We start from the raw sequence: 22,457 nt of genomic DNA, 5'->3' as shown, positions 1-22,457 counted from the left end.
AATATTTAATTGTGCAGAAAAAGAAGAAGAAGTTCAGAATTTTCGTTGTTTTAAAATGAGAGAAAATTCCTCTATTTATAGCTAGACAACAAAGAGTAGTGTGAACAAATATTTATTGTGCCTTATCGGAAAGGTCACAACTCTTCAGAAAAGTTACAACCCTTCGAAAAGTTCATAACCTTTCATAAAAAGCACAACTTTTCATAAAAGTCGCAACTCTTTATAGAAGTTGCAACTTTTCATAAAAGTCGCAACTTTTCATAAAAGTCACAAATTTTCATACAAGTAGCAACTTTTCATTAAAATCGCAACTTTTCATTAAAGTCGCAACTTTTCATTAAAGTCGCAATTTTTCATAAAAGTCACAACTTTCACGAAAAGAAAAGGGTAGTTTTGAAAATAAATAAATTAAAAAAGGAATCATGATTTGTGATGACGCCACGTAGGCAGGCCTAGAATTCTCTTTTTTTTATATATATATATATATATGATATGATTGCTATTTGGATTAGTTTTCAAGACAATATGTTTGAACAGATAATACCCATATGTGGCTTCCATGATATCAGACAAATCAGAGCAATTTCGTAGTGTGGACTTTCATGAACCGAAAGGTAAACAGAGAGCAAATGCAAGACAAAACAAGAATAGTTCCACCAGAACAATCTTTTGCTAATCATTTCGTAAATCAAACTTATAAAACTTAGATAAAACATACACACCCTTTATACCTGAAAAGCCAAAAGATTATACATCTTTGTTTTCTTGAAAGTTCAAGGACACACAAGACTGATGAAAAAAGAGAGGCTATATCATAAGATTAGGTAAAATTATTGGATGATGAGACGTCTGGTGCAAAGGGTACAGTAATATCTGCGTTTAGTTTTGAAATAAAGAGGGACAAAGCAGAATCTCCACTGACTCTCCATATCCAATGCTTGAACCATCCCTCCACAGTAAGGACAAGCTCCTGGAGCTGCCTGTCTTTGTAACACCCTCTCATCTTCATCACATACAAACACCAAACACATAGTGACAATAATAACAAAACCAAAGTCTCTAAGGCAAGTCTACTGCAGGCAGACCTTAATTTCAGCTCCAATAGCGTGTAGTTAAGTTACAAGATTTGCAGCAAAACTTGTGAGTTTTCTATCTATTGTAGGTGTCTAGTTAACTTGCAGATTGGCAATTAAAGAAGCTTAGATCACTAGGAAGTAACTGAGATCGATAAGGCAGATGAGAGTCACAACGGTGGGGTTGTTGGGATTAAGACAAAGCATATATATTCGAAAAGATGAGGGAATCTGGAAAAAGCTAGAAATATCTGGAAGGGACTCGAGTAAAAAACGTGTTGACGTCTTCAAGCTTTTATTTATGCTTCTGGATAACAAATTCTCTTCTTTTTTTTATTTTTTATTTTTCTTGGTCTTTCCAACGGTAAGGAAATCAGATCCTCCCTTCGTCCCATTTTATGTGATGTAGTTTGACTCAATACGGAGTTTAAGAAAGAAATGAAGACTTTTAAAATTTGTGGTCCAAAATGAATGACAGAAATTTGTGTGGTTGTAAATTATTTCATTAAGGGTAAAATAGACATTTTATAGTTAATTGTTACTTAATATAGAAATGTATCATTTTTTTTGGGATTGACTAAAAAGAAAAGTAAGTCACATAAATTGAGACAAAGGGAGTATCATCTTTCCAATAAAACAAAATACTAATAAAGAAAGTTGACACAGGAAAGGAAGAAGCAGCTTTCTGTGCTTGCACATTTTTAACTCAGATAACAATTCCTGTTTCAATTGAGTTGAAATGATTTTTGACAATTGAAGTAGTTGATATGTACACAAACAATCTCATTTCAAATGTGACAATACTAACAGAACAAAAGAAAATGAGAAACACCTACTAGAAGGGAGTTCAAGAATTTAAGAAACTATCGACTCTAGTGTTACCATTCCTAGACAGAAACTTCATACAAATTGGTGGTTTCACTCCTACCAAAGCCAGTATTGAACTGGGTAAGGTCCATATTCCATCACCACAAATCAGACCAGAAGCCACAGCAGGCCCAAATGCATCAGCCTTGGCCTTATTAATCTTTGTCCAAACGAACAATATCAAGCTCCCGAGACACATGTCAATAGCAAAGTAGGAGCCAAGATAGAAGGGAATGGCCATCGCCATTGGGAGAGGAATGTACTTTGCCTTGTTCTTTCCCACAAGATCTCTGATGCCATTGATCACAATAGCTCCTATGAAGAACGCGTAGCAAAGGGTGAGGCAGTTCTTTGGAAGTGCTGAGAAACCTTCAACTCCAATGATAGACATGTTACGATACACCAGGGCATAAGGGGCAGGATATGCTGAACCTTGGGTACCTAAGTCAGGGAATGCCTTATAGAAGAGCCAAAATACACATGGGGAGATGAGACAACCCATTGCTGTGCCAATAATCTGGCTTATGAACATGGACCGCGGGGAAGCCAATGTCATATAACCAGTCTTAAAGTCCTGTGTTAGGTCAGATGCAGTGGAGACTATGTTCATCATGACACCACACGCAGCTAGTCCAGCAAGAACCCCTCCATGAGAAGCCCCAGCCCATGCACCAATTGTAAAGATTGCCAGCTTTCCGTAGGTGGATGCCAAAGACCAGTCAGTGAGACCACAACCATAAGCATTGCAAAAGGCTAATACCGGTGCAAAAACATAAATCACAATGATATGGTACCACTTAAGTTGATGGAAAATGTGTGGAAGTGTTATAGTAGAGATGATGGCAATGCCAACATAACCAACTATGGAAACCCATATTGGAATTTGATCCTTGAGGAAAAGTGTTGTTCGTCGCTGGTCATCAAAAGACATGGAAGGCTCTGGAGGAGATGGACGAGCACCAACTGGCAGGACTGCTCCTTCATCTTTACTGCAGAATTGCAAATACAAACCATATAATGTTCGTCCAAATACCTTGCAGAAATTGTAGAGACCATCACCAAGGATCATGGCAATTGCTATGAAGACCTGCAATAGAAGAAAATTATGAGGAAAGTATATTTTAAGAATTGAAACTGTGCTTCATTTGATCTGTCTGCTCTAAACGTAAAAGGAAGAGATTACCTTATATCCCTGCAAGCCATGAAGGCTGCTGGGGCTCTCATCTGCAGGGAACCAATGGCCCTTTCTGTCCTGAATCAGAGGCCACATTATACCCCAAGAAAGGATAGATCCAAGTAGCAAAGATATGTTGATTAGGTAAGGACATATCATCCCTACACCAACATATGTTGCTGAGAAATCAAAATAAAACCTGATTGATACGGAAAAAATAAAATGTTAAATCAAGGTAAACAAAAGTTGAAGGCCAAACTATATCATCTCTTTCAATTGCCAGAGAGATGACAGGAATTGAACCTTTATCACGTAGAGGCAGTTTGGAATTAATTAGAACCTACTTGTTCTCATATGCTTTAAGGCCAAACGTGGGAAAACTCGCAAATCCACAGTCATCCCCAGCCGTGAAAAACCATTGGAAGAAACCCCATAAGAAGCTGAAGGAGAAGAATTTCGCCAGAGCTTTTACTTGTTTCCTGCAGTGATCAATTAAAAAGAAACAATAAAATTGTCAGCATACCTTCTGTAATACTGACAGAATTTACTAAAGTTGTGTAACTTGCTTACTTTGCTAGCTTAGCTCCTTGTGGGGTATGGAAACTATTGATCAGGTGAGCAGTTGCTGTGCCACTCGGATATGTCAGTTTGAAGTCTATGATCATAATCTGAAACATAATTAACAAAACAAATTTGATTATAAAGAAAAAAGTAAAACTGATCAAAATCCTGAGAACAGCAGCTTTGATCTTTTGCAAGAAAATTTGTTATGTATATACATTACATATATCCTGAGAAAAGGAAATACCTTACGAAGAGGAACCACTGAGAAAAGCCCAAGAAAGCTAACAACGAAAAGAAACCCTATCATCCATCCCAAAGAGGGGTTCTTAATATTGAATGCATTATTTGCTTCAGTTGATTGTTTGGCAGCAACTTCACTCATGGCAAACAGATAGCTTCCAAAACCTCCTGCTCATCAAAAGTGAAAAAGAGAAATTAAGAGCTATTGAACTTGAGATTCTCAAGGTATGAAGGAATAATATAAGGCTGTTGCTAAGCTAGCATTGTTGCTCGTTAATGCTCAAGGTAAGAAATTCCATCGAAACAAAGTTGTGGAAGAACAAGGCTCAATATTGACAAAGTTAGCACCCAAATATAGTTAACATACACACTTGTTCATGTTTATTATTCTTAATTGGAATTAGCCAAACAGAACTGCAATTTTTCTTATCTTGATTAAACTCTCCAAACAAGAACTAACAGAGATACTATACTAAGCATTCTATTTGGAAAATAGTATACTATTTTCTATAGAACTATCACGCAGACTAATATCATTTTTCAGTCAAAGCTTCCTAATTTGTTCTTCTAATAGTTTTTCAATATGGTATATTGCGATAACCAACTACTTTGCAATAAACTCAAATTTCATGAAGCAAATCCAATGAACTCTAGGAAAATAATAGACAAAGGGGTCGATTGGTTTGGAGACAAGTTAGGTTGGGATTAATTGAGAAGGGATAAGTTAGGCATAATACATAAACATGACCCTTAACTTGGCTCCAACAGACAACTATGCCCTCCAACTTTGAGTGTGCACAAGTAGACACTTAAACTTGTATAAAACTAAACAAGTAGACACACTTGTCCTACGTGACATAATACACATAGGACGCCACGTAGGACACAAAATTGTCATGTAGGGTGCCATGTAGGACGATTGTATCTATTTATTCAATTTTATACAAGTTAAAGTGCCTACTTGTGCACGCACATCCAAAGTTAAAGGTCATAGTTGCCCGCTAACGCCAAGTTAAAGGTCATGTTTTTGTATTATGCCGATAAGTTATGATGAAATTGATTATATTGAGATTATTTTTTATTGGTTGTTTGGTTTGTCATATTCTAATAACATGCGTGGCATAATTTCTAGAATAGTGTGATTGTTTGCAAAAACAGCTCTCGATTTTATTTAGTTTTTTATACTTTCTTTGCAAGCTATTTATTCTTAAAAATAAAATTTTCATCTTATTTAACTTAAATATTTTTGTGTCTGCATTCTCATAATTAAAATACCTATTTTTTAAAATAAAATAATTTATAAACACACAAATATAAATATCTATAACTTATTTTAAATCATAAATTTCAAAATTTCTTTTTTAAAATTTATGCCAAGGCAAACAAGTCCCAAAGAGGAAGTAAATAATATTTATTGCTATTGTTCGTAGAAATTCACAAACCTTGGAGCCTAACTATGTGGGACCACCATCTCCATACAACTTTAAAAGCCAACCTTGTGGACCCCACACAAAAGTTGGAGGCCCAAGAGGGCCCATGAGAAATACACGTGGCCCAAATTCATGATTCAAACATGCAAACTTTCTAGTTAAATCCAAATCTTTAACTAACTGCGATATTAATGCATGGCTTAATATAATTTACATTTATTAATTTCTAGAGTTCTTTAGATTTATCCTCCTTTAACCCCCTTCTACTTTTCTGTCCGGATTTTAACAAGATAATTATCTATCAGATTAAAGTATTATTACGAGTAATTAAACTGCAATAATTATAATGCATGAAGAAATTGTTGAAAACACTAATTATTCTAAGAGTTGCAGCTTATGTGTTTGATAAAATGCCTGCCTGAGAGAGACTTACCGCTAAATGCAATGCCGGAAGTAGCAACAACACAGGTCTGAATGACGGTGTTTTCTTGGCGAGTGAAAGGTTGCTTAAGAATTCCAGATTTCTCAAGAAGTTTAGTCCACGTTTTGAGGAAAAAGAACCCCAAAAGTCCAGCAGAAACATTGAGAGAAGGAATAATACCAGTGGTGAGACTCAATTTCAAGACAATGAAAGTGAAAAGAATTCCCAATATGAAACTCACACAAAAAGCCCTTAAAGTTAATTGGTTCTGCCATGATGGCACTTCTTTGGACTCAAAGATCCTTTCTACAGAATACAAAGCTTCTTCTCTTTGGGTGATATTATCATCATCATTTTTCTTTGTGTTTCTGTTGACACTGTTGGATCTACTATCCATAGCCACAACCCACAAACACAAAAGAAACCAAAAAAAAAATGGGTTTGTTGGGTTCTCTTGTTCTTTGTTTTCTTGAAGGTGAGATAGATGTGTATTGTAGAGTTGATAAAGAAATAGATGAATGCAGTATAAAACAGGGGCTGCCTTTTTTTTCTTCTTCTCTGTTTTTCTTGAAGAAGTTGATCAGAAATAGGAGACTACATTGGGATGTGGTTTGTCTTTATCGGATGGAGATATAAACAATTCATAGTGGGAGTTCCGATTTGTTGGGTAGAAAAAGCAGGAAATATGAATCTCTACGTCTGTTCGGTACTAAGAAAAATGCTACTTCCCCTTTTCGGATTTACTTGTCAAGATTGAGTTTATCGTTTTATTTTTATTAACTCGATTATAATTTCTTTTAATTTGTTAAAAATGATGAATAAAAATAAAAATTAAATTAAAAAATATTTGACAAGTATATTCAAATAGAAATATTTCTTCCGTCTCAATTTATATGACACTTTCCAAATTTCGAGATCCAAACAAGTTTGTTTGTAAATTTTTCATATATCTTTTAATTATTTTAAACCGTCAATTATTGTAACTTATAATGCTTTTTACGTAGTCTACAAATATATAAATTTTATTTTAAAAAACTTCACACGTAAATTTTCAATTAAATTTTAACTATATGATTCTCGAAAAATAAAAAGTGTCATAGGAGGTAACGAGGTATGGTGGAGTGGTGGGCTAGGAGATTGGGTGAAGATGAGATGCTTTTTTAGAGGGTGGGAGAACACACTGAATATGGAGTGTCACTAGTAGAATTTGTTTAGGCTGTTTTCATTTCACTTTTTTAGATAATTTAATTTTAAAAAAGTTGGGATGCTGTGGCGAGTGAATAGAGTCTATAAAATGGCCTTTTGCATATATATACATACATATTGGTTGTTGGTTGGCTGGCTTATTGGTTTTGGAGACCAGCTTGTGGCTTATTTATTAGCTTTGACTTTTTGTATGCTGATTTATAAAAATAAAATAAAAATAAAAAAAGGAAAAAGAACTTTATTTATAATAAGTGTGTTAACTTTCATATACAATTCACGGTATATAAAATAAAATCTTATTTATCATGTTTTGTCCCACATTCCTTCATGCTCTTTTCTAATAAAATATAAGGTTCTTTATAAATTACTCACAAGAGTTAAATTCTTGGGATTATGATTCTTCTTTTTTCTTTTTGTTTATAGAGATGGTTTAATAGGTATTTTTTCGTCACATATTAAGTGATCATTTTATTAAAAATAGTTATTTTATATTAGTTGTTTACCTTACTAAATCAAGAAAGTATTAATTAATTTTTTTCAATATTAGCCTTGCAATTAATTCTTTTGAAAGTGTTCAGATTTGTCTGTAAAATTATCAAGAAATTATTTTATGGGTGAATTAGTAAAAATACTCCATTCGTCCCTATTCACTTGGCAAATATTTTTTAATTTGATTTTCCTTTTTACTTGTCATTTTTGAAAAATCAAGAAAAGATTTAAAAAAATCCTATTATACCCTTAATTTATTAACATTGGGTTAATGTCCTTGAAAAATATGGTGAGTAAATATATTTGGGACCTTATTAATTACTAAGAATAAAATAGTGAACTGACTATATTAATCATTATTTTCTTAATATGTATGTCAAAATTTGAGAAGTAAAAAGGAATGAGGGAAATATGTTGTTATTTATAATTTTTTAATAAATGTATAAAAATGATCAACTGGACTTGTTTGGTAAAGATCTGAAAGTCAAACATGCTGAGTTAAAAAAAACCCACTTATTTTCAAATTAAAGAACTAAAGTACTTGACCAAGCTCATAATGTAAAGAATTAACAAAAAATGTTTTCTGCTTTTATGCAAAAACTAAAAATAAGTACTTTGATATTTCAGGACAAGATTGTAATTCATATTTACGGTATTAAACTTAGAGTAATTCTCTATTTTGTAATTTGATACTTGAAAATAATTTTGAAAATATTGCCAACCACAAACTATTAGAAAAAAAAAACAATTTTAATCAAACACAAATTGTTTTTCTTTTAAAAAATACCTTTAATAAAAAGTAATTATCAAAATAAACTAATTTCGATAACTTAAAAGGAAAAAAGAAATGGCCATCAAACTTTAGAGACAGATGAGCAATATCACTTGAAGTCAACTTTAAAGATTGTAAGCAAACTTAATACACGCAGTATCATAATTAAGTCAATAGTGAACTTATATACGAGTATCTTTTCTTGGGGTAAGAGATCTCATGAGAAGAAAAAATATATATATTAGAGCAAGTGTTTTTTTTTTTTTTTTTGACTTAGATGAAGGACTGAATTGTCATAATATATAATTTGATAAAAATAATAAATAGAATGTACAACAACAATAATAATATATCAAGTGTAATTTCACTAAATAAAATCTGGATAGGATAAGGTGTACACAGATTTTATCACTATTTTATAGAAGTAGAATAAAAAACATGTTTTTCAAAAATCCTCAACTCAGGTATATCAAAAATTAGAAACAATATTTATAAATCTATTAACGAAAAATTTGTAACTAAACTTTAAGAGCTGTCTGAAATGTGAATCGGCGAAATAATTGAGGTACGCTAGTTGGTCATACAATGAATAACGTTGACTTAGATCCTAAAAATTGGGGAATGTGAAGTGAAACATAAGACATATTATACAATCTCACATGTCAACGTGATTTTGGCTCATTCATGAGAGAGCGACAGCTCTTGGAATTATAGACATTCATGATCCATATTTTCAACATAATATTTAAACATGAATATTATAGAAAATCCATTTTTTTTGTCTATTTAAATGTGTTGATTCTATATAATTGTTTTAATGATTTAACAAACGAAACGAGGGCTCATAAGACTGTTGGTTGTTAGTGCAAATGTGCTTGATAGCCAATTTCAAGGGCTTCGTATGTAACTGCACAAGCCACAAAAACAAATATTCAATTAAAATGGTCATATACATATTAACATATAACATATGTAATATGTAACGTATCAATTTGTATAAATAGTATATAATCGTGTGTATATATATATGATGACTAACCATAGATTAGTGATCTATATACATCCATATTTATTGTTTATACAATACTTGTGTAACGATAAAGGTACATATCAACCAATTTTGTAACGAGAGATGAATCAGCTCCAAATTGCAAAGTTGAGGTATATATCATGCTCTTTTACCTTTTTGAAAATCACTTTCCAAAATAAGCCTATTTCAAAAGCTTGGCCCAATAGACCAAAATAACCCAAACCCATGTCACAAAAGCAATCACATTGTCATTCAATTAGACTAACCATCTTGTTAACACACACACACTGTCTTTCATATGAACCTTGGAACATTGTTATAAACAATTTACAATAACATATCAAGGCATTCATTTGATGGAAGAATGCACACAAGGCCTGTATAAATGACCATTGTTTCAATAATAACCAAACCTAAGTCACAAAAGCAATGACAACATCAACACCTACAACATATTGTATGGTGTAGTAACCTACTTGAGGAGATCCATGCAGTCAACTTACATAGAACTACAACCCCTTTTCCTTTGATGTATCAGTAATAGTAGCAGCTTCAGACTCCAGAGGGCCAGGACATAGGATAAGTCTCTCAACAGGGATTTTCATGACGTCACGACGTACGCCAATATCAGAAACATACCGGCTGACACAGTAAACACCAAAACCCACAGCAGCCAGACCAGAAACACCTGTAGTTAGAAAGCGCAGTGGTGATGAAACAATAGCAGTTGTGGCAGCTAAAAAGGATGTTGCCTGCCCACTCCGGCCTACACTGACATTTGTAAAGACTAGCAAACCGGTCTTGCAGTAGATTGCGAAATCCTCACAGTTGTTCTTGAATATGTTGTAAACCCCAAAACCGTTCTGAAGGAGAAATTTAGCACGGTGCAGGACATGCTCTGGTGGATCAGAAGGGGCAATTGTGCATGTTCCTCCTCGAGTTTTAGCAATAAAAACCCCTGGAGAGACACCATACTTAAAAAGATACAGCTCACCCCCACAAAGAAAACACTCGAGGCATGATGAGATAACACCTTCGGTCCTTGATTGATCACCACATCTAGGACATGGGGAGCCAGAGGAATGTGACGGAGATGAGCTGAATATGAAACGGTCCAAAACAGTTCCAGTTCCAATCTCTTGACCTGCAGCTCGAGTAAAATGGATAACCATGCCATCGCCAACATATATACCTGAAATGTTCAGAGCACATACAGAAACGTTACGACAACATGCTAGGAAACGAACAAAAATGTGCCACAATATGCATGTCGCACACCATTACAGCCTCTTAATCTCACCCACCCCAGCCCCAGGACCAAAAGTTGCTTTGGATCTTTTTGTCCCATAACAATATCTGAGCATTTAACTTGTCATACTTGATGCAAATATTTCCTTTTCTTTCAATATCTATCCAACTATGAATGCAATGATTTCCTTATGGAATGCTCAGAGATCCAAATTGTCAGAATTGTAGTTGGACATATATAGTTGATTTTTTAAAAACCGAAAAGGCTTCATAAATATTAAAAAACCAAACTCGAGTCTTTAGCAACTTGTAAGGTAATAACGAACCTTAAAAGAAATTGAGATCCTCAGGACTAAAGTCATCCTTGTTTATATTTATCCAAAACTAAAAGAAAGGTAAAACTAGCCTCAACCTAATAGACTGACACTAAGCAATATAACCTCTTAAATAGATCTTTTCAACTTGAGATAAGGAGAGTCCACAATACAACACTGGTGTAAGAGACTGCATTGCTAACGTGGAATACTAAGTTCAATATAAGAAAAATTATTAAATGAAAAGAATGACCTCTGCCACATTTTCATGACAAAAAATGTATTTTCTCAAAAACTATATTACAAATGATCAGATGGAAAGATTCTAGACGACAACAACACACCTAGCGTAATCCCACAAGTGGGGTTTGGAGAGGGCAGGATGTACACACAACTCATTCATAGCCATAATTAGCAAAGCTCATCAAATTCAACTCACTTATTTACACTACATGAGTTTTAGGTACATCAAAGCTTTTCATAACCATAATTAGCAAAAACTGAAGTAAAGCCACTTTGGCAAGTCTATTGTTGTGTTTCCGAATTAGGGGAAACAGAGCTTCAACAAGGTCCGGGCCAGTAGATCCACAGCAAATACGCGTTGGGTAGACTTCTTTCATTTCTGAATTAGCTTGCGACAACTCCTAGCGGAATCTCCTTTTGTTTTGGAAAGGTTGATTATAGCAGAAATTCAAGTTTTCCCCAAACTAGTCAAATTAGACTTAGAAGTAGCATTCCCATCGAGAATTGAATTGATCTTTCCCTTGTTTCAAGCGGAGAATCTAACAAAGACTATTCAGTTAATTACCAATTCAAATTATCTCGTTTATTTAATAAGCTCCTAAGTGTACTTTTCTGATAATATTCAACGAAATGTTGAAGCTATTTCTCCCGATTGCGAAAAAGTTCCTTCCTATTAATACTTACTCGTACATTTAAAATGAACAAAAAACATAATCAAATCGAAATTTGACCCATTTTGTATAAAAATCAAAACGTAGATACAATCAGAAATCAAAAACTTCGAGAATGTTCATCTAAGAGTAAAGCGCAAAAAGGATTTCCCGGTGATATATTAAGCAAAAAGAAAAAGTGGAAAATGACCGTGATGAGCATAGAGATAGGCGTTTCTCCATGAATAGATATGATCTCCAGGCTTGAGTTCATCTTGAGGGATCTTATTTGACAGGATTCCGGCCATCTCCGGCATAGTCCACCGGCTTGATTCCGACATCACTTCCCTTTCCGATAACTCAATAAGTTTTGGGATGTGACGCTTTGCTTAGTCTTTACGAATTATAGATTTGGTTCTTTGTTTGTAGCATTTTGTTAACTTCCAAAAGTACTAAAACTATTTATGGTGGTCCTCTTTCTAATCCAAGCCGTACAATTAGTTTGCTTTTTTTTAAAAAAAAAACAAAAATTATTCAAAGAGTGTTCTTTTTTCTTTTTTTAGTGTGTCATTTGGTGTTTGATATTTGAGGTTCCAATACAAAATTTTCATTTTAATTTTAGAAATTTGTATTCAAAGCCTTTAATTAAAATTGGAGATCCCAATTAAGCTTAGTTTCAAACCCCAATCAAAGACAAATTTAAAAAATTTAAATATACAGATTTTTAATGTATCTTATTTATTTTGAGTCTTAAATTAATCTTTATTAGTGTTATCATTGATCTGATACATCACTGCTATAATAACCTTTGTTTTATGCAGTGTATAATGTTCATATTTAAGGTATTGATACATAACTCTAATGTTATTGAATTTTTTATTAGTGTTTATCATGTTCAATATTAATGTACTTAATACATAAACTTTGTGTTATTTATCACAAACACAAAAAAGAAGCTATTTTGGAACAATTACATGTATAATGTATTTTTTTTATTTTAAAATATAGTATTTCTCAAACAAAATAAGATACATAAATAATAATGTATCATACACTAATTTTTTAGTTATAAATTCAATTTTATACTAAATGTATCTGATACATAACAATCTTACTTAAAATCTTATGGGCAGCACTTTCTTATTTAATGTATCCAGTAGAAATACAACACTTATTAATTTAAATTGAAAGTATCTTCGTGATCTCAAACAAAATAAGATACATAAATAATAATGTATCATGCACTAATTTTTTATTTATGATACGTAAATTCAAATTTATACTAAATGTATCTGATACATAACAATTACCAAATAATAATGTATCGATCTCAAACCTAAAATCTTATGGGCAACACTTTCTTATTTAATGTATCTAGTGGAAATACACTACTCATCAATTTAAATTAAAAGGATCTTCATGATGTATCTTCTCAAATTTTTCGATAATTTTGAATCAAAATTGAAAGTATCTTCAATGAACTAGGAGAATAATTTTGAAACTCAAAATTTTCAACAATTTTGAATCCAAACGGAAAGGATCTTCAATGAACTGGAGAAAAATTTCGAATCTCAAAATTTTCGACAATCTTGAATCAAAATCAAAAGGATATTCTTTNAGATACAGAGGGGGGTTGGGCCTGACCTCAAATACAACACATTTTGTGGTGATCACATCACCATTGATAAGCCAGAAGAGGCTGAAAATAGCCAAGCTTCTGGCAAAATTACCACCTAGCTAACAAAAAGTTGGCCTTGTCAAATTTGGATCGAATACAAGGCATTTGTCACTTATCAAGTTGAAAGGGGCCTTTAGAGGTTCTGTGCAAATCAAAATAGGAATATACAACTTGATTTTGGTCGGTGGTCGAGGCTAGTTTGGCCAAACTATCAGCTACTTGATTGCACTCCCGATAGCAGTGCTTCACTTCAAAGTTTGTCGCATTCTTGATCTTTAGCATCTTATCGATGATGTTCATCGAAAGGATATTCGATAAACTTGCAGATTCACAAAAGAAATCGTTTGTCCAATAACAATTTCATCACTTTTGTATCCTTCATAACTCACCTCGCTTATCCAAAATTTCGACAAAAAGTTTTTATGAAACAGACAGAACGATGAACAAGAAGAATAAATTTAATTTTTGAATTTTTGGATTTGTTACACTATAGGATTTTGAATTCTTGGCAATAATTTGGAATGGAATAACGTAATTTATGGAATCTTAATTTGATTTTCAACTTTTTTCCCCCCTTAATTAGTGCAACAAATGGATACTATGAGATCTTAATTTGATTTTTCAGCTTTTTTATTCCTTAATAAGTGCAACTGATTTGATACATAATGTATCCGGATCCTTAATTATGTATCTGAAATGCTTAAAAAATATGAGATTTATGCAATTACAAAAATAATAGGGATAAAAGGTAATTTAGATTTACACTATGATATTTATGTAAGTTATACTTCTATTAATTGATCCAAAAAGCATAGCACAATCAACTACTCTTGACCTCTCATAACATGACATTTGCATCACCTCCTCTAGTTTAATTGCTCTTCCTCTTTGGACCTCCAACAATAGTAATTGATTGATGGGTGTTAGATTGAGTCGTGAATGAGAGTAGTTGACAGCTGATAGCTGACGTAGTTATAACAGTTGAAAGTTGATTTAATATTTGAAAGTTATTTAATTAATGATTGACAGTTGGCAATTGATTGATTGATGGGTGTTAGATTGAGTTGTGAATTGAAAGTAGTTGACAAATGATGTAGTTACAACACTCTGGTCAGATACGAAAACAGTTGACAGTTGACAATTGATTGATTGATGGACGTTAAACTGAATTGTGAATTGAGAATAGTTGACACCTGATGTAGTTACAACACTTTGATCAGATCAGAAATAGTTATTAGTTAATTTAGTAATCGATATATTAAATCAACGGATTCACAATTGAAGATTAATTTAATATTAAAAAACAGCTGACAATTGATTCAATACACGAAAGTTACTAAATCAAATAAATATTTAGTCTCTTAAACTGAATAATCAGAATATGAAAACTATGATTAACTATGCAAATATTTATCACGATCAATATTGAGTTCAACTTCTAATGAAATGATTTTTACAATGTACGTACAGTAATAACTAAGTTTAATGGTTATTACCCAATTTCATAATATATCGTAGGAAAATCTATAAGTTGCCCCATAATTTTATTCAAATAAATTATTTATAATATTCAAATTTTATGACAATCTATCATGGGGGAAGTAGGAGTTTTGAATCGACAAAATTTAAAAAATTTAAGCCTAAATCTAAGTATATTTATATTAAAAACTTAATTTAATATAATATATATATAAAGACAAATACAGTAAAACCTCACTAAATTAATATAGGTGGAATTATGAAATATTATTAGTTTACAGAGATATTATTTCATCGATAAATTAATATTAATTAATTTAAAGAGTATTTGAGATCCAATGAAGGTTAATTTTGATGGATTTAGCTCCCATCCATTACACTTTTCCTCCATTTCGTTAAGTACTCTTCTAGATGAGAGACATGTCTCCTATTTAATTTTTAAAGGTCAAAATTACAGTATATTAATAAGTATTATAACCATAGTTAAGTCAACAAATTTTTAGAAAACCATTCTCCAAATTTGGTAAGAACAAAATATTCCCTACAAATTTAATATTTATTAATATCATTAATTTCATCTTATATTTTTATATTCAAAAATTTAAAAATAGATCATATATCTAATAATATTTTTATTTAGCATGATAAATAACAATCTTCAAAAATATTTTGGCTTTAACTATGTTTTCGAAATTCACAAACAATAACGAAGAAGATAAAATAATATTTTTTAAAAACATATGTATTTCTTTTTTTTTTCTTCTTCAAAAATCANTTAGATATTTATACTTTTACTTGAAAAAAGACTTAATAAATATTATAAAGATAATTTTATTTGTGGATTTGATTAACAAGTAGTAACATTAACACCATGTAATATTGTTTTGTCGATATTTATGATAATATTTTTAAATTATAATTTATAATTTAATTTAATAATTATAAAGAAATTTATAACTTTTAAAAAAGTGGGCTGGCCCGGCAAGCCTGTAGCCCACGTACTTGTGGGTTGGGCCGACCGTTTTCTGGCCCACACCAAAAATGGGCTAGCCTGGCATGATCCGTAAAATTTCAAAGCCTGTATGAATTAACCCGGATGGGATAGACTAGCCCATTTTGACAGCTCTATTCAAACACAGCAGCAACACTTTCTCCTAAACTTTAGACGTCTCAACGTTTTTATTATTACTTTTATTCCCCGTTTTTTTATTTTATAATTTTTGTCTAACATTGATAATTTTGCACCTTCTTTCTTGTTTCTCAACATAATATTTCAAAAATAAATTTTATTGGCACAATTTATTTTTTGGTCGATTCTCATTAAATATTGCATAGTTTAATATTTAAATAAAAAAATATAAGATGAAAATACTGATATTAACGGATATAAAATTTATGTGGAATATTTTGTTCTTACCAAATTTAGAGAATTGTTTACCAAAATTTGTTAACTTAACTATGGTCATAATACTTATTAATATACTATAATCTTGACCTTTAAAAACTGAATAGAACATGTGTCTCTCATCTAGAAGTGTACTTGAAGAAATGGAGAGAAAGTGTAATGGAGGGGAGCCAAATCCAATTTGGATTAGATCAAAATCATTGTATCTTACTAATTTATATATAATATCATATTTATTGAATTCACATAAAAAATAAATTTATCAATTATAAAGTACAATGAATACATCAAAATCATTGTATCTTGCTAAATTGTGTATAATTAATTCATTATACATAAAGGACAAAGCATGTGTATGATTCATTGTAATATTTTTTTTTTGTAAATGGTTCATTGTAAAATAAATTCAAGAATTCAATGATTCGCTGTAAAAACAATTTCATTATATATTATATGTTTTATTTAAAAATATATAGAAAGGGAAAATGACTTAGTTTTCGAAAAACCGATTAAACTTATGGTTTAAGAGAAATCGGATTTCCAAAAGGACAGAGTCGCCACTTAATTTTTAGTAAAAAATCAAGAAAAAATATAAGATTTTTCAAAAGATTTAAACAGATAAAATCAATTGAAAATAACAGGGTTCGAAGTTCAATGCGCATTCCGAGAAGCTGTTAGGCCCTCGAAATACCCGCTAACTCGCGGTTGACCGGTGATTTGACTAAAAAATGATTTTAACTAATTTTAAAATTTTAACTTAAGTAAAAAAAATTCATTTATTATTAACTAATCCTTTGAAAAGAAAAACTTTAACTAAGCAAAAGAACTTGTTCACTTTAACTTATTTTTATTTTTTAAGAAAAGAGAATTAACTAAGCAAATGAACTCATTTGTTTTAACTTTTTTTTTTTTGGAAATTTTATCTAAGTAAAAAACTCATTTTTTATTTTAAGCTACTTATTTATTACTATTATTATTTTTTATCATTTTATTATCTTAAGAAGGAAATAAACTAAAGGAAAATTTTCTAAAGGGAAATAGTTTCTAAAATGTCAACAAGACTAATTTTTGAATAAATAAAGAAAAAATAATAAAATATATATATATATATTAATTCGAAAATAAAATGGAATGACCATTCTTGGGGAATTTAATTAAATTAAACCATAAAATAATTAGAGTGTTAGTTAAATACAATAAAAATGAGTAAGAGAGGGAAAGGGAATATCAAATTTGGGCCCAAATCCTCCAAATCTTGGGCCTGCTGTAACTTCATTTGATGCTTTGAGAACCTGTATATACCAAGTGTATATTGATGTATACAGGTCACATTTCGGTCCGTTTTCTGTATATCGAACCATATATCAAATGTGGACAGCCCACTTCAATTTTCCAGCACATGCATCGTCATTTCAAACCTGTATATCGCTATTCTTTCTATGTATACTTGTGTATACACTTGTATACATCGTGTATACTGCCCTCTTTTGGGCTTTTGAGGCCTGCAAATTAAATTTCCAGCCACCTGTATTGCTTTCCACCTGTTCATCAATTTCTTTCACTTGGAAATGGGGGTTGACTCGATCAAAAAAATGTAATTGGGCCTTTATGGCCTATCCGGAATATGGGAAAAAGATTGGGGTCCGAGGGGACTCGGGTGGTATCACATGCAACAAAAATGAAATAAATAAATTAGTGGGGCCTCACTTCATCAAAGTCTAGCAAATATGTATTTTAAACAATCAAGTAGCATAGCTAAATAGTATTAAGAGCAATGAAGTATCTCAATGTAAACAAGAAAGTAACACTTAAATTTATTGTTAACAAAGTAAACACTTTAATCTACTATGCAACTTGTTTCAAGTGTAAAATATTCATTTCCATCACTATGGGAAATAGAATACGTAAGAAAAATGAGAAATCTAAATTACAAACTTTGACTTGGAGACTGCACCCATAGCGTTAAAAAAAATAAAAAAATAAATAAATAAATAAAAAGAAAAAAATAGAAAATAAAAATAAGAACTTATAACAGAATATGACCACTAATCACTTAAGCATGATGGACCTATTTTTTAAAATACGGACTATGAAAAAGGGTAACATGATAGCCATAACACATGAAATAAACATATCCATACAGAAGATATACACGAATACATTATAATCTATAAAAAAGGGACCTCTTCAATATCCTAATCCACTAATATGTTAGAGCTATAAAGGAACAATCTTCATCCAAGATAAACAGTGAGAGACCAATTCATCATCATATTAAACATGAATCCAACTAGATAGCTTCAATATGTAAGAAAAAAAAAATGCACCCTTAAATATTTTTAGATTTTTTAACAGACATTGAAATGGACACAATAACCTAAACACACTCGTAGTGAATCTAATTATCATATTAATTTAACTATGAACAAGATATGTTGGATTAACCTATACATACACGCATCATGTAATATATGATCTAAACCGAATAAGAAACCCAATAAGAAAGTCTATACTTCTGTTTAAGTCATACGAACAAACAAAAATAAGAGTAAGATGACATGACAGCCAACAACAGAACTCATTCGAGATATTAGACTAATTTAGTAGCATTAGACCAAAACACATAGCATTTGATGTCGAGATAAAAAAAAAATAAAAAATAAAAATAAATAAACAAAACTAATTGAAACAACTCAAAAAAAAGGGAAAAAAAATAGATTTCTAAGGCAAAGAGCTAAACCAACATAGTTTAATGGGAAAGAAAATACCTCTTTTTGAGCAGGAACTGGGAAACGAATTGAATGAGAACGAGTTTTCACCACCAAGACCCGACTCCGAGGGTTCCGATGAACTCGTTTTGGAAAAGAAAATAGAACCTAAACACTCTGTAATGTTTGTGTACCTTTTGGTCTATTTTCGCCTCAAAAGCCTATGTATTTCACTGATAACTCAAAAGTTTTTTAACAATTTTTCTCTCCAGCCTCCTTTTTTTTTTCACCCCCCCAAAGAAATGAGGAAGATGGGGGATTTAAAGGGGAANGTAATGGGCTGGGTTGGGAATGGAATTGGGCTGAAAGTTATTGATAAAATAGCCCAAAACTTGGTCTCATATGGGTTTAAGGTGGGTAAGGAAATAAAATTAGAACCAATTAAAGTTAAAAACTTAGTCGGTTTGAATTTAATTGATGAATTCGGCCAAAGTTTAAATAAGATGAATTAGTACAAATTAATTAATGAGCTTCTTAATTTTAACAAAATAAAAATAATTAACTTGATAATAATATAATTAATTTAAACATGAACTAATTAATTCAGAATCGCAATTATGATTTAAATTAAACTTAGTTAGTAAAACACTTAGCTAAAAGAAATAAAAATCTTTTGATATGATTTTCAAATATTTATAAAATATACTAATTAGACACATAATTATATAATAATATCATATTTATCATTTTGAAATTTATAAAAATGACAAAACTACTTAAAATGACTTGAAAATTATTTTGAATTTTATAAAGCCAATTATTTCAAATCGTCTAGAATTTAGGAAGCTCGATGATTAATTTATATTAGGGAGGGTCAAAATTGGGTGTCTACATTATAAAATATTATTCATTGTATCTTTACTAAAAACATTCAATGTATATTGTATGATGGTGAAAGACTAAACTATATTACACAACATAAAAAAATCCTGAAATCATATAAAAAATGGCTTCTCATTTAAAAAGTGTCATAAAATCAATTATGACAGATAAAATACGCAAAGTATTATGTGAATATAAAAAAGATCACTCCACATGCACTCAAAAAAATTGCAGTTGTGGAAACACCTAAACTTTTGGATGCAATAAGAAAAATCAGAGATGAGCTTCAACTAAATTTAAATTTTAACAAAAAACAAAACATAATAGAATCATATTTCACTAAATTATCGTAGTTATATTTGTACTTTTAAAGGATTATTAATTTATAATATTAATATGATCATATATTTATACAAAGATCTTTTGAAAATATATTATTTTATTATCGTATTGAATTAAGTGATTTGTTCTAATGGCCCACTTTTATTTGTCATGTTGCGTTTTTCGAATGTCAATTTGACTAATTTTTAAAGTTAAATTAGATTATATTAATTTGATAGTTTAAACAAAGAACTTAGATATTCAAAAATTATACGAAAAGTATTATAAATTGCAATTTTTTGCATACCAATATGATGGAAATATACATCGTAAAATATTAGTCAAAGTTTTTATAGTTTGACTCTAAAAAGAGAAACTATGACAATTAAAAGTGGACGGAGGTAGTATCATAGAGAGATTATTAATTATCCCTCCGTCCCATTTTATATGAGGTAGTTTGACTCGACACAGAGTTTAAGAAAGAAAGAAAGATTTTTAAAACTTGTGGTCTAAAATGAATGATATAAATTTATGTGGCTGTAAATCATTTCATTAAGGGTAAAATAGATAATTTATAATTAAATTGTTACTTAATATAGAAATGTGTCATTCCTTTTTACACGGACTAAAAAAAAAGTAAGTCATATGAATTGGGACAAAGAAAATATCTAATAGTATTAATTTAATAGAATTTTACTATATTAATACAAAAATTAATTATCAAAAACTTAATATTTATATAACTCTTCTCCAAAGCAATTCTAAATAAAGTAAAGGGAAAATGCATAAGTACCCCCCAGCCTATGCCCGAAATTCCACAGACACACCTAACCTTTACTAAGATCCTATTACCCCCCAAACTTATTTTATATGTAATATTCTACCCCTTTTTGGCCTACGTGGCACTATCTTGTGGGCCCAATGCATGTTGACAAAATTTTCAAGGATAGTGCCACGTAGGCCAAAAAGGGATAGAATATTATAGATAAATTAAGTTCGGGGGGTAATAGGACCTTAGTAAAGGTTAGGTGTGTCTCTGGGATTTCGGGTATAGGCTGAGGGGGTACTTATGCATTTTCCCTAAAGTAAAATGTAAAGTGGATAACCACTAGCGAAATTTAGTCTAAAAAAATCTTGTAACCTTTTACTGATATCTCTCCAAATTTTTTGCCTTACTATTCGTTTACTTCTAAGTTCCAAGTTGCAACTTATACAAAGACTCTCTATTGGTGATGTCAATTTTCAAGTCGTATTTCAGTATGACACAATTTCCATAGCTTTTAACGATTTCTTTAGAAGACCCAAAAACCTATTCGGTCTCCTTCTTCTTCTCCAACAAAACCATAAAATCCCAGCACTCTTCAATTTTTTCCAATTCAGAAACAATCAAGAACATGATGAAAGAGCTTTTTCAGAAAAGGCTTACTGCCTTTTACGATAGTTTGATTTTCACCAAGAAAGATTCATGGGGGAATTCTGATGTTGTTGTAATCCATTCACAGCAACAAGAAAACCCAAATTCTCTGTCATCCCAGTTCTATTTATGGCTTATGGGGGAAAAGTTTGATGATACAACTACCATCTTTACCCCTTATGGGATATTCTTTTTCTGTACCCAGAAAAATTATTCCAAGATTCGATCTTTGTGTTGTTCTGCTACTCTGATGAGGAAACAGCCTGTTTCTGTTCAATTGAAGGCCAAGAACGATGAGGGGTTTGCGTTAATCGACTCTACGATACGTGACGCCAGGGTAATTCGTAACAGCAAGGGGTTTACTGGTGTTTTTGGTGATGATTGGAATTGGCCGTTTGTTGTGGGTTATATAGAAGGTGAGTACCCTAAGTCTAAGCTTTTTTGGAATTGTATGAATGATTTAGAACCCAAAAAGTATAAAGTAGTTACTGTGAATTCTGGTATTAATAAGATGATTAATGCTGGTGATAAACCAATTTCTGGACAAGAATTAGATTTTTTGCAATCACTACTTAGTACTTTCTGTGCTGAAGAAGAGAAACAATTGTTTTCGCGGGGAAATCAATCTGGTTTGTTGGTGAAGGGAAAGAACAATCTTGAATCTAAATTTGAACGTGTAGGCTTGAGTGAAAAGCGGAGGAGCAATTTGGGTTCTGAATTTGACAAAACTAAACTCTTCTGTGGTGATAAATCGACAAGCAGGGTGGATAACCTTATTGATGATGAGTTAGATTTTATGGAGATGATGGAGAGTATCGAACGGTTCTCTTCTTCTCCTAGTGGAGAACA

General features: G+C 31.3%; 3 protein-coding genes across 3 annotated transcripts; all 3 read right to left on the bottom strand.

Moving 5' to 3' along the window:
- Nucleotides 1–651: 651 nt before the first annotated feature.
- On the bottom strand, nucleotides 652–1,294 carry LOC125848367 (uncharacterized). The gene has a single exon (XM_049528220.1). The coding sequence runs from the start codon at nucleotides 1,029–1,031 to the stop codon at nucleotides 831–833; it is 201 nt and encodes a 66-aa protein (XP_049384177.1). The 5' UTR covers nucleotides 1,032–1,294; the 3' UTR covers nucleotides 652–830.
- Nucleotides 1,295–1,760: 466 nt separating this feature from the next.
- LOC125848365 (probable metal-nicotianamine transporter YSL7) lies at nucleotides 1,761–6,167 on the bottom strand. Its single transcript, XM_049528218.1, has 6 exons — nucleotides 5,782–6,167; nucleotides 3,923–4,086; nucleotides 3,685–3,782; nucleotides 3,459–3,593; nucleotides 3,124–3,313; nucleotides 1,761–3,027 (listed from the first exon to the last, which is right to left on the bottom strand). The coding sequence occupies exons 1-6, from the start codon at nucleotides 6,164–6,166 to the stop codon at nucleotides 1,921–1,923; spliced, it is 2,079 nt and encodes a 692-aa protein (XP_049384175.1). The 5' UTR covers nucleotide 6,167; the 3' UTR covers nucleotides 1,761–1,920.
- Nucleotides 6,168–9,548: 3,381 nt separating this feature from the next.
- Nucleotides 9,549–12,260, bottom strand: LOC125848098 (protein LEAD-SENSITIVE 1). The gene is made up of 2 exons (XM_049527901.1): nucleotides 11,933–12,260; nucleotides 9,549–10,458 (listed from the first exon to the last, which is right to left on the bottom strand). The coding sequence occupies exons 1-2, from the start codon at nucleotides 12,060–12,062 to the stop codon at nucleotides 9,776–9,778; spliced, it is 813 nt and encodes a 270-aa protein (XP_049383858.1). The 5' UTR covers nucleotides 12,063–12,260; the 3' UTR covers nucleotides 9,549–9,775.
- Nucleotides 12,261–22,457: the final 10,197 nt, after the last annotated feature.

This window comes from Solanum stenotomum, chromosome 12 (genome assembly GCF_019186545.1).
Source record: "Solanum stenotomum isolate F172 chromosome 12, ASM1918654v1, whole genome shotgun sequence".
NCBI lineage: Eukaryota > Viridiplantae > Streptophyta > Magnoliopsida > Solanales > Solanaceae > Solanum > Solanum stenotomum.
Note: the sequence above shows the minus strand (reverse complement) of the source record. Positions and strands in the feature narration are given on the sequence as shown.